This window comes from Mastomys coucha, unplaced genomic scaffold (genome assembly GCF_008632895.1).
Source record: "Mastomys coucha isolate ucsf_1 unplaced genomic scaffold, UCSF_Mcou_1 pScaffold12, whole genome shotgun sequence".
In the NCBI taxonomy this organism is placed as follows: Eukaryota; Metazoa; Chordata; class Mammalia; order Rodentia; family Muridae; genus Mastomys; species Mastomys coucha.
In genome coordinates this window covers 17,544,159-17,559,786 of record NW_022196894.1, presented here as the reverse complement: position 1 = coordinate 17,559,786, position 15,628 = coordinate 17,544,159, and the positions used below count along the sequence as shown (strand labels likewise).

At 41.7% G+C, this 15,628-nt stretch overlaps 1 protein-coding gene across 1 annotated transcript in view; it reads left to right on the top strand.

The window, feature by feature from the left end:
• Positions 1-15,628, top strand: part of Klhl6 (kelch like family member 6) — a 39,648-nt gene that overhangs the window by 7,363 nt on the left and 16,657 nt on the right. Inside the window, exon 2 of the mRNA XM_031363400.1 lies at positions 10,572-10,737. Coding sequence (XP_031219260.1) covers positions 10,572-10,737 — 166 coding nt within the window. The remainder of the gene's footprint in view (positions 1-10,571; positions 10,738-15,628) is intronic.

Sequence of the window (15,628 nt, the reverse complement as noted above, 5' to 3'; positions counted from 1 at the left end):
TCTCTGTATAGCCCTGGCTGTCCTGGTACTCACTCTGTAGACCAGGCTGGCCTCGACTCAGAAATCCACTTGCCTCTGCCTCCCAAGTGCTGGGATTAAAGGCATGCACCACCACTGCACAGCTAATTCTTAGCCTTTCTGTTGGAAGAAGTTCGTGTACATTCCAAAAATTACCTAATAGTCAGAAAGATGTTAGATCACACACAGAAGAGGGCAATAAATGGTGATTGAGGGCACTAACGATGGCAAAACATAAGTTGGGACTTGGTGACATTCCAAACTCTCCACAGTGACTGATGTTCTAATCAGTCAGTCGTCCCTTGAAGTCACAGCTTCGTTCCAGCAGCTCTTGTTCCCACAGGTATGGAACAATGGACTCAAATGATATAAATATTTGAAACAAATGAAGCATGTAGCCCAGTGATTACAAAAGGCTTGCCTGCCCCAAGGCTTGCAGACAGTCAGAGATATCCCAAAAGGCTTCTGTGAGAGCCTCCTCCCACTGCTCAGTAACCCTGAAAACTACATTGCAACTTCTGACCATGGTGCAGAAAGTACTACAGCTATTACATTCAGTACCCTGGGTCACCTAGATTAGCTTAGGCTTTTGGGGTGCTGGACTTTGAATTAAAAATAAAAGTTCTCTATGAGGGAAGACCAACTAGAAGTAGAGATTCTTTCCATGTGTACTAAAGAAGTCCACATTCAGGGCCAAAGCTTGGCAAGTGCCATAGGTGCTGATTAGAATCCCAGCCTTGGCACCTGTGTACAAGAAGAACCTGCACAACTTTCCCTCTTCCTCATCCTGCCCTTCCTTCTTCTCTGGTTTTGCTATTGCTCTCTAGCAGGAGTGCCCTGCTTTCTCCTCTTGCCTTCTGGCTTCTGTATCATGGACAGCCAAATCTCAGGCTTGTGGTCCAGATCAGTCTGGCAGCTGACAGTGGAGGCACTCTGAAACATGCATATGACTAACACTGTGCTCCACAGTAGGGATACTCTACTGCTAGCAGATCCTCTACATCTTGGGATGAAGATGTGGACCAAAGTCTGTGTGTAAGGAATGCTCAGTTAAGTCAGAGGCTGGTCCCCAATTTCTAGATAATGAAGTGGCCATCACAGCGACCTGTGTGAGTTGGGATGGAACATAGTCAAAAGAGCAAGAATATGGTATGGGATGCATAGGGTTGGAATATGGTGGTGGACAGCAAGCACCAATGCTCACCAAATCTAATTAAGTGCCACTCTAAGCAGACCTCATGGAAGTGGTCTGGGAGGCATTGGTATTTGGTTAGGGCAGTGGTTCTCAACTTTCTTAATGCTGCTAATCTTTAATACTGTTCTTCATGTTATGGTGACCCCCCAACCATAAAGTATTTTTATTGCTTCTCCATAACTGATTTATCTACTGTTATAAACTATAATGTATAAATATCTGTGTTTTTTGATGGTTTTAAGTGACCCCTGTAAAAGGGTGCTTGGATGCCACCTAAGGGGTCATGACTTACAGGTTGAGAAACATCGAGCTAAGGGCAGGCAGGCTGCACTTACAGTGGAGAGTGTGAAATAAACTGAAAGGCAAATTGAGCCAAGTAATAACCACCACGTGGGTAGCATAGAAGCGCAGGGAGAAGAGCAGGGTTAGCATCAGCACCTTGGAGGTCTGATTCCAAGAACTGAGTTCTCATCACACTATTACACGTAATCAATGCAAGGTCATGCTGTAGTTCTCTGTTATTCATACTCATAGTACTTGGAGTGTAGGTCAGAGTGCGGAGGGGGGAGTAGTTAAATCTTCTTAAATTGTCAGTGTGAGTGTCTTCTCATCTCTCTGTCCATCCATCTCTGCATCTGACAATTATGAAAAAGTGCTTGTCATGGGATTTTAAAAAGACTAAAGTGTACTTACTCATTTATGTTTTAAAAGTCTGGGTATATTGCTTGTAGGTACAGATGTCTCCTTGTGTTCAAGTTAACCTCTCTCTATGTGTGTCTGTCTTTATGTGACTCCTTTCCTCTCCCCTTGCCTCTGTTGAATAGAGGCAAGGAGGTCACAAATGTCTTTGAATTTTCTTTTCTACCAGCTCAACAATTTCAATGGGAAACAAACTTCTTAAAGTAGTAGTTCCAGAGAAGGTTCTGAAACTGGCTCTGCTTGGATCTGCTTTGTTCTGTGCTTAGCCATAACTAATGGGGATGGCTTGGGGGATGTAGTATATGACTTGGACTTTGTTCACCACTAGCCCAAGAATTGAGGCTAGTTCACACAGATATTCAAGACTATGTAGGGGGAGGGGTGGGTCACAGTGAGAAGACTGATGCTCCTAATAAACAGAATAGGAATGGTAGTGAGCAAGAAAACAAGAATGGCCATCACATCTGCACCTGGATCATCACTGGAGTCTGTACACAGTATTTGTTATTATGTTCTATTGGTTCGATCTTGTAGGACAGAACAAGCCTTTCTGTCATAAATTTGGACAATAAGAATCCCATGGCTTGCTGAGTCACCAGTATTGCCCTAGTGGGGTTTTGAGGGTTCTGGTTGCACAGTAAGCAAGCCAACTTCTGCTTCCCCAAAGCCATATGTAGTGACTTTGAGGAGTGGTCAACTTGAACCAGAAGGTTGGCAAAAAGTTCTTTTAGGATCTGCTACTATTTAAAATCTGTGGAGGGAATGCTCAGCTTTAAGCTCCTTTGTCACTTTAGTTCAAATGCTTGTTCAATGGCTAGAAGTGTTAAGTAATCTGACTTTAAACTCAAGAGAGAAATGTGGGTTGCTGTCTATCAGACATGTGTCTGGAGTAGAAAGAAAGATGCCTGTGAACTTTAAAGTGCTACTCTGAAGATACATGTTAGGTTTTTTTTTTTGTTGTTGTTGTTTTTGTTTTTTTTTGTTTTTGTTTTTGTTTTGTTTTGTTTTTTTGTTTTTTTATCACTATAATAAGTACCAGAGGCTGGGAACTTTAATAAGAAGAAAGGGTTATATAGTTCTGGTGGTTCAAAGGTATAGATAGTGATAGCACTGGCCTGGCTCTGGCCTTGACAGTCACTTAATAGGTTATATTCTGCTGGGACTATGTCAGGGAGCAAGGTCCCATGGTGAGACAAGAAACCAGACAGCTGTGGGGGTAGGGCCAGTCTTCCTCTTTCAAATAACTCTTTTTGGACAACTGAGCAGTGTCCCATGAGAACCACGCTGGTTCTTCTGATGACTGTGTCCTAACAGCCTAGCTGCCTTGGTTCTTGGTTTTTGAAAGGTTCCAGCACTTGTACACTGCCACAATGAGGACCCTGCTTAGAACACACAAACCCTTGGGGGAATAAACCACAGCAGAAGTTGCTCTTCCAGATGTGAGTGAATTTGCATGCGCACAACAGACAAGAACAAATCTCATGTTATTTATTATTAATAAGGCTTTTATATCAGTCTGTTTGTGGAAACTCTGAGCTCCAATGAACTGTGCTGCCTGAGTACAGGCCGCCATGCCTTTTCTGAGTCTATTAGCTAGAGACATAAGAGGCCAAGGCAAGGCCTGGTAGCATGAGCTTCCCAGGCTGAGAAGAGGAGGAGGTTGCTTGCCCCTCTTTCCTTTGTGAAGTATCCCTAGGTATGATGGGACCCTGGGAGTGCTGGATCTCAAAAGATGGAAGAGAACCTCCACAACAAAAACAAACAGGAATTTCCAGGTGAATATTTATCCTAGCCCTAGCCAGTTATTTTCTTAACTTTGATCTCTATTATATCCTCTTGTTAGGTGGGAGCCAAAGAGGCCTGTGCTAGGGACCCCCCCACACACACACACTGCAGGTTCTTATTTGGTAGCTGTGCTCATTTGAGTGAGAATATCCCCATAGGCTCACATATTTGAATGCTTGATCTCCACTTGGTGGAACTATTTGAGAAGAATTAAGAGGTGTGGCCTTGTTGGAGAACTTATGTCCCTGGGCTTTGAGGTATCAAAAGCCCATGCCACTCCCACTTAGCTTTCTCTCTTTGTTTCATGCTTGTGAATTAAGATGTAGGCCCTCAGTACTATTTTTCCAATGCCATATCTGCCTGCATGTTATGATGGTTATGAACCCACCTTCTGAAACTCTAAGCTCCCAATAAACTTTTTCCTATAAGTCACCTTGGTCATGGTATCACAACACATCAATAGAAAAGTAACCAAGACAGTAGCCCAGGCTTGCCTTAAATGTATGCTGCTTCAGCTTCAGTTTGGGATTATAGGCAAGCTCTATTTTGCTTGCATTAGGGCAGTGGTTTTTAAGTTTTGGTTTGCTAAGGAATCATGAGGATCAGAATAGAGCCTAATAAGATGCATCTAGCTGGGCGGTGGTGGCACACACCTTTAATCCCAGCACTTGGGAGGCAGAGGCAGGCGGATTTCTGAGTTCGAGGCCAGCCTGGTCTACAGAGTGAGTTCCAGGACAGCCAGGGCTACTCAGAGAAACCCTGTCTCGAAAAAACAAAAAACCAAAGATGCATCTAGCTAATTCCACCCCCAAAGATTTTAACTCATTTGATTTAAGCCTGATAAAATTCAGGATTCTGTTCTCACAGGCACACACAGTATTCAGATGTGGCTGGCTTTGGAGCTTACATTATGACTCACCCCATGAAGCTGTTAGAAGAGTGAGGCTGAGTGTTAGGAGAACAGAAAGCTTCCCCTTCTGACCTTGGATTAGGCACAAACTGCACTCAAATACAGCATCAAATAATCTTGCAGATGTAGATTTTAAGAAGACAAGATGGGGAAGGCTGTGTTAGAATGGACTAGGATGAGGTGGTGCATTTGATTGGGCATCTTAGTTAGGTAAGCCAGAGAGGGCCTTTGATTGCTAGATTTGAATCCTTTGATAGCTCGACCTTCATAACCTCAGGAGGAGAAGGTGGCCAAATAAAGGACTGGACCTTGGTGGCTAGCTTCTGGAATGTAATTAAATGGTTTTAACAGAGAGGGGAATGGGGAAGAAGGACAAGGCCTGCCAGAGCCATGCTGGCCAGAGTCCCATCACTGAGGGTGTAAGTAGGACTTCAGAGAATAACTAGAGATCAGAATTGGGATGAAGCTGAATGCCTGGAAGCTTTGTTTCACTAGAATTGGCTTGGGGAGAGGTTTGGACAGATGGCTCAGCAGTTAAGAGCAGGTTGCTCTTTTCAAGAACCTAGGTTCAATGTCCACATGGCAGCTCACAACTGTCTCTAACTCCAGGTTCCAGGATATCTGATGCTCTTTTCTGGCTTTCATAGGTACTGCATGCATATAGTACACACCATCCAAAATTTGGATGGAGAAAACATCCAAATTTTAAAATAAAGGAATTAATTAAAAAAGAAATGAAAAATAGGAATTGAGTTAGGAAATAAAAGGTTTTGGTGCCTGCAGTTCAGCATTTCTGGCTGCCATAGACAGCAAAATCATGTTACCTTCCATCACAGCTGGATCTGCCGACTCCTCATTTCTTGCAATGGAAACTCCTTTGATTGGCTACCCTGAAGCCATATCCCTTTCTTAACAGTGCTGCTCATTGTGCATCACATGATGAAACTGAAAATAATGCCTTAACCCAGTTTCACATATATATGTGAAACCACACACACACACACACACACACACACACACACACACACACACATACACACACACACACACACACACACACACGCTTTGAAACATAGTTTAGGTTGATCTGGAATTTCAGGCTGTTATTCTGTGCCATCTACAGATAGCTACTTGTTCGTACTCTTGAGTTGAAATTTACCACTTTGCAGTTAATGTTAGTGCCACAGCACAGAATATCTTAGTAAAGCAGAGAAGTTAATTGTTGATATAAAGTGGATGGGGAAGGGATGAGGAGTAGGGAACTAAGTAGGGACAGGCATGGGTTAAAATGCATAAGACAGTAGATGTGACTGGGGAGTACTTGTTTATAGGCCTGGTGTTGAGGCATACAAGTTGTAGGAGAGGGTAAACCATAGGTCAATTGGAATGGGTGAAAAGTTCCATCAGTGACATCTCAGGATGCCTGCAGAACTCATCAGAGTAGAAAGTAGAGTTCTTGTGGAGATTTATCTCTTTCAAATTCCAGGTCCTGATTGTCTGATTTCCTTCTTTCTTTCTTTCTTTCTTTCTTTCTTTCTTTCTTTCTTTCTTTCTTTCTTTCTTTCTTTCTTTCTTTCTTTTCTTTCTTTTTTTCTTTCTTTTCTTTCTTTTTTTTTTGGTTTTTGAGACAGGGTTTCTCTGTATAGTCCTGGCTGTCCTGGAACTCATTCTGTAGACCAGGCTGGCCTCAAACTCAGAAATCCACCTGCCTCTGCCTCCCAAGTGCTGGGATTAAAGGCGTGAGCCACCACTGCCTGACAATTGTATGATTTCTTATATTTTTGGTTGTGAGCCTAGCCTTTAACGGCTGAGCCATCTCTCCAGCCCATGTATGATTTCTTGATGGGAGGAAGTGCTCCTCCTTGTCCTCTGCAGGATGTTTGACAACTTTTGGAGTGGCAGATAACCAAGAAGAAACAGTTTTACAGATCGAAAGAGCATCTGTGAACTAGTTCAGTTACTCATTTATTTACTTATTTTCTCTAGAGACCGAATCTCCACTGGATCTGGATCATTGTTCTAGGTGCTGGGGACTCAGTGATGGTGACAGTCAGTTCATTCTGTTCATATGGTAGCTGGGAGGGTGATCATTAAATTAGTGAACAAGTAGATATATAGTGCAATGTTGGGTTGTGAAGGTTCTACAAAGAAGAGGAAAGGAAAGAAAGGTGGAGTGATGATTTTAGATTGGGTACAGCATGAAGGAGAGCATCTTTGAACAAAGGACATTTGAGGAGGGACCTCAGCTGAGGGCTAAGCCCCATGGACACGGGAGGGCTGTGTGATCTAAGCAGAGTGTTTTCATCTGTGTCTGGCTTCATGTAGATGAGTCATGGGTCTGTGGTTCCATCCATGACTGATGGGAGATTTGGGTCGTGGGCCCATGGCTAACTCCATGTGATAGGAGATGTGCTGAATGACTCAAGCTCTCTACTGAGGTCATTGATTCACTGTATTGGGCAACTGACTTACTATACTGAAACTATTTTTGTTTTAAAATGAGGATCTCATGTGAGTTGGTCCATATCTTTCTAGAAACTACTTTTTATTATGCAATATTTCACTTATATGCTAAGGGGTACATTTTTTATTCTTTTTATTTTTTGTTATTGAGAGAGGTGGAGGCATGGGAGAACATGTGTGTGGGCTCATGTATGGAGGTCATAGGACAGTTTCTGGGAGTTGGTTCTATTTCTACCATATGGGACCTGGGAATTGAACTCACGCCTTCACATTTCTCACTAGTCTTCCTTGAGCTTCTTTATTCTTTTTCCTCCCTCCATCCCTCTCTCCCTCCCTCTCCCTCTCTCTCTCTCTCTCTCTCTCTATGTCTCCCTTCCTTCCTTTCTTTCTTTCTTTCTTTCTTTCTTTCTTTCTTTCTTTCTTTCTTTCTTCCTTTCTTTCTTGTTGCAGGATTTTCCCTGTCCAATTACATTAGAGCAGCAGGGAAAGGGGGTGGAGCTAAGAGTTGCAGAGACTCTGGGAGAGAGAGAGAGAAAGGCAAAGTGGAGGTGACATGAACCAGTGTGGCTTGATCCAGCCACAGGTAGTTATGATATCAGAGGGTTAGAATAATTGAGATAAAGCTTTTATCATTATCAATTGGCTCTGAAATTATTGAATTAGCATCTTGTAAGAGGTAAATTGCTAACAACCAAGCTGGCTGTGCTACCAGAGAACAAACCCAGTTTAGTGTACCCAGTATTGATGCTGCATTAATTCCTCCATGTTTGACTTTGTATCCTACTGATTTTCTTGATTATTGTCTTTTGTTAGGCTCCAGGAAAGGGCTCTAAGTTCTACTTATAATGTCTCTTCTGTGGCTGGGCTCCATGGAGACCAAAATTTGTCCATGCATGTGTATGTATGAGTCTCTGGGTGCAACAATAGCTGCCTGGGGGTTCAGGTGATGAAGAATTTGTTGACTTAGCTTTAGTTCCCCATTATTTGCATTCAACATGGTGGCCATGGCCAAGGGTGGTGACAACATGTCAGAGGAGAGCAAAAAAAAATGCTGGGACTTTGGGAGTAAATGTGCACAAAGACCTGTAGAGAAAGGCATTTTTCTTATACTTCTTGTTTTTTCTTTTGTACCCAAAAAGGGTTTTGGAGTTAGTGTCTTTAGAGTAGTGCCAATATAACCCTGGCTCCACCTTTGCTATAGATAAAGGATGGACAGCATTCGGAATCTCTGAAACTGGGGACCTAAGAGATCCCTGGACACATGCTGGCAAGCTAAGGGCTGAAGTGATGTATGACCTACTGTCCGAATTTGGATGTCAGTTGTCCCTAGCATGCTTGTGTGTTTGAATGCTTAGTTCCTAGCTGTTTGTGCTGTTTGGGGAGGATGTGGGACCTAGTTGGAGGAAGTGGGCATCTGGGAGCAGGCCTCCTTGCTTACAGCCCAGCTTCACTTCCTGTCCTATCTCTGCTTTCTGATTTGAAAAATGCAAGGAAGTGGCTCACCCTCCTGCTGTCACAACTGTCCTTGTTGCTGAGCTTTCCCTCCCATGTGACCTGTGCTTTCAAGACAGGTGACAGAGAATTCTTCTTCCCTTAAGTTGTTTCTTGTTATCTGGTTGGTTGCAGCAACAAGAAAATTAATAAATTCATCCACCAAACACCATGTCTCTCACCAGCTAAAATTCCCCTTATCTGGTCTGGAACGTCTTACTTGTTTGAGTTTTTACTGATGTATGTATGTATGTATGTATGTGTATGTATGTATGTATGCATTACTATTATTATTATTATTATTATTATTATTATTATTATATTTTCTTTATTTACATTTCAAATGTTCTCTCCTTTCCTGGTTTCCCCTCCAAAATACCCCCTGCTCCCACTTCCTGGCCCTGGCATTCCCCTACACTGCAGCATAAAGCTTTCACAGGACCAAGGGCCTCTCCTCCCATTGAAGACTGCATACATATGCAGCCAGAGCTATGAGTCCCACCATGTGTACTCTTTGGTTGGTGGTTTAGTCTTTGTGAGCTCTGAGGGTATTAGTTAGTTCATATTGTTGTTCCTCCTAAGGGGCTGCAAACCCTTCAGCTCCTTGGGTCCTTTCTCTAGCTCTTTCATTGGGGATCCTGTACTCAGTCCAATGGATGGCTGTGAGCCTCTACATCTGTATTAGTCGGGCACTAGCAGAGCCTCTCAAGGGACAGCTATATCAGGCTCCTGTCAGCCAGTACTTGCTGGCATCCACAATAATGTCTGGGTTTGGTGATTGTGTATGGGATGGATCCCCAAGTGGAGCAGTCTCTGGATTTTGATTCCTTCAGTCTCTGCTCCACACTTTGTCTCTGTAACTCCTTCCCTGGGTATTTTGTTACTCCTTCTAAGAAGGATTGAAGTATCTAAACTTTGTTCTTCCTTCTTGAGTTTCATTGTGGTTTGTGGATTGTATCTTGGGTATTCTAAGTTTCTGGGCTAATATCCACTTATCAGTGAGTACATACCACCTGTGTTCACCATATCACTCAGGATGATATCTTCCAGATCCATCCATTTCCCTAAGAGTTTCATAAATTCGTTGTTTTTAATAGCTGAGTAGTACTCAATTATGTAAATGTACCACATTTTCTGTATCCATTCCTCTGTTGAGGGATATCTGGGTTCTTTCCAGCTTCTGGCTATTATATTCTTCAAATACTTTAGGAAAGTGAGAATTTATCAATAATCATCAAACAGATGAATTGATTTGTATTTTCTCATTTATGCCATGATGTGAATGAGTCTAAGGTTTGAGTGGGCTCCAGCCTTCTGCCTGTCACAACCATTAGGCAGCATTTTTTTTTTTTTTTTTTTGGCGTTCTTCTGGGCTTTTGAAAAACCAGGTTGCTTGAGAATTATCTGTTCTTGGAGTAGTCCTTGACTATCTCAGACAGAAGGCTGTCTGTGATACTACAATGCCAAAGCAATGTCTTTATCTCTTGTTGCTACAGATGTGAAGTGTGCCCTCCAGTCCCTGCAGGATTAGGCTGAAGCAACCTTCTCGAAGCACCTGGTCTTGTTTGGCTTCCTCATGTGTTGCTTCTTGCATGCTCAATTCCCTTAATTTTCTGGGAAATCCAAGTGTGGGCTAAAATGGAGTAGAGTGTCATCTACTGCAGATGATTCTAAGACAGAATTCAGAAACTACATCTAGGAATGATGCTCAGTTAAGAGTACAGATGATCCTAGAGAGATTAATAATGTGTCACCTTGAAATACACTGACTTCATTTAAGAACTCTTCTTTGTGCTAGGTATTGAATTAGCATATTCAAGAGACAAAGAGCCAAGGAGGAAGATCTCAAGAAATCAGCAAGTCAAATGACTGTTTCTATGTTGGCAATCAGTTCAGGTCCTGACCTTGGGACTTCACTGTTTCAGGAGGGCAGACGACTTTCAAGGGGAATCTGTCCAGGTCTGGAACACAGGGTCCTGGAAGGATTCACATCACAGGTCTCTCTTCTAGGGCCATGTTCTGCAACGACTTAAAGGAAAAGTATGAGAAGAGGATCATTATTAAAGGGGTGGATGCTGAGACCATGCATACTCTCCTGAGCTACACATACACAAGCAAGGCTCTGATCACCAAGCAGAATGTTCAGCGGGTTCTGGAGGCTGCCAACCTTTTCCAGGTATGTGACCAAACAAGTTCTGTGCTCTTTGAAATGAATGAAAGCAGGGAGCTCTCAGAGACCTGCTTAAGGTGGCTGCCACACCTGTATCTGGGATTTGCATATGCATGCATGCACGCATGTGGATGCACTTGCATATACATACATATACACAGAGAGAGACAGACAGACAGACACATGATGTAGACACAGAGATACACATACACACAGAGAGAGGGACAGAAAGATAGAGACAGACAGACAGAAAGACAGACACATGTACACAAAGACAGACAGACTTCTAGACATATAGATACATACACACAGAGAAGCAGACAGAAAGACAGACAGACATGTGTACACAAAGACAGACAGACAGACAGACAGACCTACAGACATATAGACACAGATACACAGAGAGAGAGAGAGACAGAAAGAGAGAAACAGAGGGACAGAGGAGACAGAGACACAGACAGATACACAGAGAGAAAGACACACACATAGGGCAAGGTTACAAAGATGTTCATTTGGATATTTGGTGGAAGGTGATGCTATGAGGCATTGCCTGCTTCATCAGATGAAGGGAGGAATGTGGTGCCTGGTTATACACTTGATATCTAACTGTGGCACAATGGCTGCCAAGTATAGCAGCCCAGTTAGAGCTGGTGGTGGAGCTCATGCTTCCTATACAGAACATCTGATCTGACCGTGAGTTGGACAAGAAATTAAGGCAACAGAATATGACTGAAAGTGCTGTGGCTCGAAACTGGGTTTTCTGATTGAAGAAAGTACTGCTAGCCAGCACACCATGCAGCTTTCAGGTGATGATACTGTCTAAATTTGGGGGCATCAAGATACATGTGGCTGTGAAGGAAGAACATTGAGAGGTAAGCAGTGTCACAGAAGAGAGAAGACTTCAGAATTATGATTTACTTTAAAATAATATATTGTTTCTATTCAATGATATTTGCTTCAATATGATTGTAGCAATTATACTGGCTTCATAAACTAATTAGACCATGGATAATGTCCGTTGCATCTATAATTATAACAAGGGTCCCATCTAAGTTATCACCTATGTCCAGAATTAGGGTTATACTGTTAAAGTTGGCTTTATCATTACACATCAATGCCTAGATGTGTAAGAAACAGTCTGGGGATAGACCAAGTCATTACTAGGGACCAGAGATGAGCATCAAATCTTATGTATGACTTGGCTCTTATGGAGCTGATTCCCATTTGTGTCATAATTGGCTTGGTAGTTTAAGGGAACAGAACCCAAAGTATGGGAAAATAAGTAACCCTGAAGGGTTCAGGGTCCAAGATAGTTGGTAGCAAGATTAGCTCTGTTGAAATTGGGGTTAGGGAGGGATTTATAAAGTCTGGCAAAAGGCAGGAGTGTGGAAAAGAAATCCATTACAATGCAGCCTTGATGAATTTTGAGTAATAAGTTGCTACTAGTTTAGACAATTTTATTGGCTCAGTTCTCTGGGGCATCCTGAAGATGCCAAGCCAATCATTTCCAGCAGGGCTGCTTTCCTGGTAATGTCTCCAAGACATTCTCCTGATGTGCTGTGCTCACCATCAAGCCCCTTTGATTGTCAGGAAACTATCCCTCCTTATGGGAGGGGGTGAAATCACTAACTTCAAGCCTATTTGTAACTCATCTCCTCCTTCCCACTATTTTAACAATATGACTTTCATTGAATTAGAAGTGTTCCATGTAAGTGTGCATCTGAGTAGGGTATCTTGTAGCCTCTAACTTCACTAGCTGGAATGTATAAGGAGCATTCAATAGATCACATCCTCTTATTTCCTGGGTCAGGAGTTTGCCCAGCAGCAAATGTGTATACTAGGATATGTGAGGTGTTGGCACACTTCTCTTGCTTCACAACCTGGGTACACCCAAATGAAGGAAGTTATAGAGAGGTAGGAAGATTCTGAGACCTGTGGCCTCATGGTTAGATTCGGTTTTCTCTTTAGTCTGTAGGTTTCCTTCAAGGAATTTCTTAGAACTAGCTTAATGGCCATAGATTCTTTTAGCTTATTTATATCATGGAAAATTTTTATTTTTCCTCCCATTATAACAGATGGATTTGCTGGGTATAATAGTCTGAGTTGGCACTTGTTGTCTATAAGAATTTGAAATACATTTTTTTCCAGGCTCTTCCAGCTTTTACATTTTCACTTGAAAAATCTGTTATTCTAATGGTATTGTCTTTATATGTGACTTATTGTTTCTCTCTTGCCAGTTTCAATATACTTTCTTTGTTTTGTATATTTAGTGTTTTAATTATAATATGACGAGAGGAGATTCTTTTCTGGTTTTGTTTGGTGTCCTATATCCTCCCATGTATCAATTGATATTTTCAGTCCTAACTATGGCAACTTTTCAGTTAGGACTCTCTTTTCCTTTACTTTTAAATCATATGATCATGTCTATCTCCCATTTCCCCCTTTCAACTTCCTCCAAGTTCTCATATTACAGCCTTCTCAACTTTATATTCCCTTCTCTTTTGTTTTTATACCCAATAAGTCCAGCCAATGCTGCCCATATGTGCATGGGTGTAGGGCCATCCACTGAAGCATGCAAATCCTACTTCCCTACCTGTGGCCACATCTTTCAAAACTAATGATTCTTTCTTTTTCAGCAGCTATTAACTGTCAATAGGTCCCCAGTAAAGTGTGGGGTTTGAAGACATTCACCCTATCTATTCCATAATTATGCCTGGCACGATCTTACATAGGTCTTGTTCAGGTAACAACGATTACTAGAAATTTTAAGTGCAACTGCCATGTCATGTCCAGAAGATGTCATTTTATGTTATTCCTCTCTATTCATCAACTCTTTCTTTCTGCTTCTTTTTCCACTTGTTTCATGAGCCTTGGTGGTGGCATGGTTAATGTAGATGTCCCATTTAGGGCTGAGAACCCAGCCATTGACTGCTGCCCACTGCAAAAAGAAGCTGCTCTGACCAAGGTTGAGAGTTGCCAAAGTCTGTAGCTATAAGGATAAATATTTAGAAGGAAAATAGACACCATGCACATTTAAATAAATAAAAACAAAAGGTTCAATCTTGGAGTGACTCAGGCATGAATTCCCTCCTTGGAATGGGCCTCAAGTCTAACCAGAAAGTTATTTTCTCATAAAAGTCAATCCACTAGGCACCACTAAGCATATCATGCCTGGTAAGCTGACATTGCAGCATGTAGGGTGAAGTGCTAGGTAAGATTATTGATGCATTTTCTACCCCAACAACCACCACAGGAGGATCCCAGTCTGTTTGTGGTTGATTTCTATACATTCCACAACCAAAGTACATGGTGTCTTCAGTGCTATGGTCTTACAATGTAGTTATGGTGGGCAACCAAGGGAAATTGGAATGGCTTATACTGTATAGTAGACTGGTGGTGCCTAACTGAGCTATAACTCCAGGGAGGTAGCCCATGCCTTCTACTTTCATAATTCTTTTAAAGCTGTATATCTTCAGAACTATATTCTTCTGTGCCTGTTATCCATAGATTTATCTTTTCACCTACATCCCACTGGTACTTTATTGTTTTATTCTGCCCTGCTTGGTTGTTCCACTTCTTCCATGTTGTCTTCAAGCTAAGCTGTTCTAGCCTCTGTAGATCCATTCTATTGATGTGATTTCCATAGAGCTTTTGATTTGACTGTGTTTTTCATTTCCAGCAATTCAGATTTATGTTTCTTCATTATTTCTCTCTTTGTGGAATTCCTTTTTTATAGTTTGCATCAATGTCCTTATTTCATTCAGCTGCTTATGTTCTAACCCAGGTGTGCTTCTTTTCTTCTTTGAACTTACTTCTAATCATTCATTTGAGTTCAGTGTCTGGGATTTTATATAACTCACTCTCATTAGATGTCATCACTGTGAAATTAGTAGTTTTTGATGGGATTATGTTATCTTGGCTTTTCATATGTTACCTCATTGGTCTGACTGTATCTGGTGTTATTTCTTTGCTTGCTTTTTTTTTTTTTTAAATCAAATATTAGTTGAAGTATTTGCAGTGTTCATATGAGAGTTAGGTGTGGTAGAGTTGAGTGTTCAGAAAATAGTTCAGTAGTCCAGTAGCTCCATGACAGCAGAATGCCTGTGTTAAGTACATATTACTCTCTGAGTAGGTTATTAATTATGAGAGCAACCATGTTGATATTTTGATGTTTGACATTACTACTATGCAAATGTTGTACTACACACACACATACACACACATATACAACACACACACACACACACACACACACACACACACACACCCTGAAAGGCTTTTAAAATGAGTAAAGAATCTGAATAAATACTCCTCAAAAGAAGACCTACGAATAGCCTCTCTAAGGCAGGATCTCCTTACGGGAACTGTGGCCCTAAGTCTTTGATGGTATTTTAGGAGTTCCTGTGCAGCCTCATCTCTTTGGTGCTATTTCAGGAGTTCCTGTCAAAGAGTCAGGTGCTTACTGTAACCTTTTATTCACTTATCCCTCTAAACAGGAAATTGGCTACCTGTTGCCATTATGTGTCATCTCTCAGTTCTGAAAACCAAGTTCATGGAGTAGTGTGCTAAACACTTATCTAAAGGCAAATATATGAAAAACAATTTCTTGTTCTCATAGCTGTCTTGCATGCCAGCAAATTCCTAGCTGCTGGTTAGATCACTAGAAATGCTTATTGACATATATTTTGGGAAAACTTAGGCAATCAGAGAAACCCACCTTTCTCTTGTGGTCATGAGGTCTTTAGAAATGCTTCTGGCTTTTTGTTAGCTCAACAGGGCAAGCCTGCATCTGTAATTAGCAAACAGGATTATCTTCCCATCTGCTATGTGACTTCAGGCAGCATTGTTTACTCTGAATGCTCTATTTCCTCCTCTCTACAAATGTAATCTGAATATT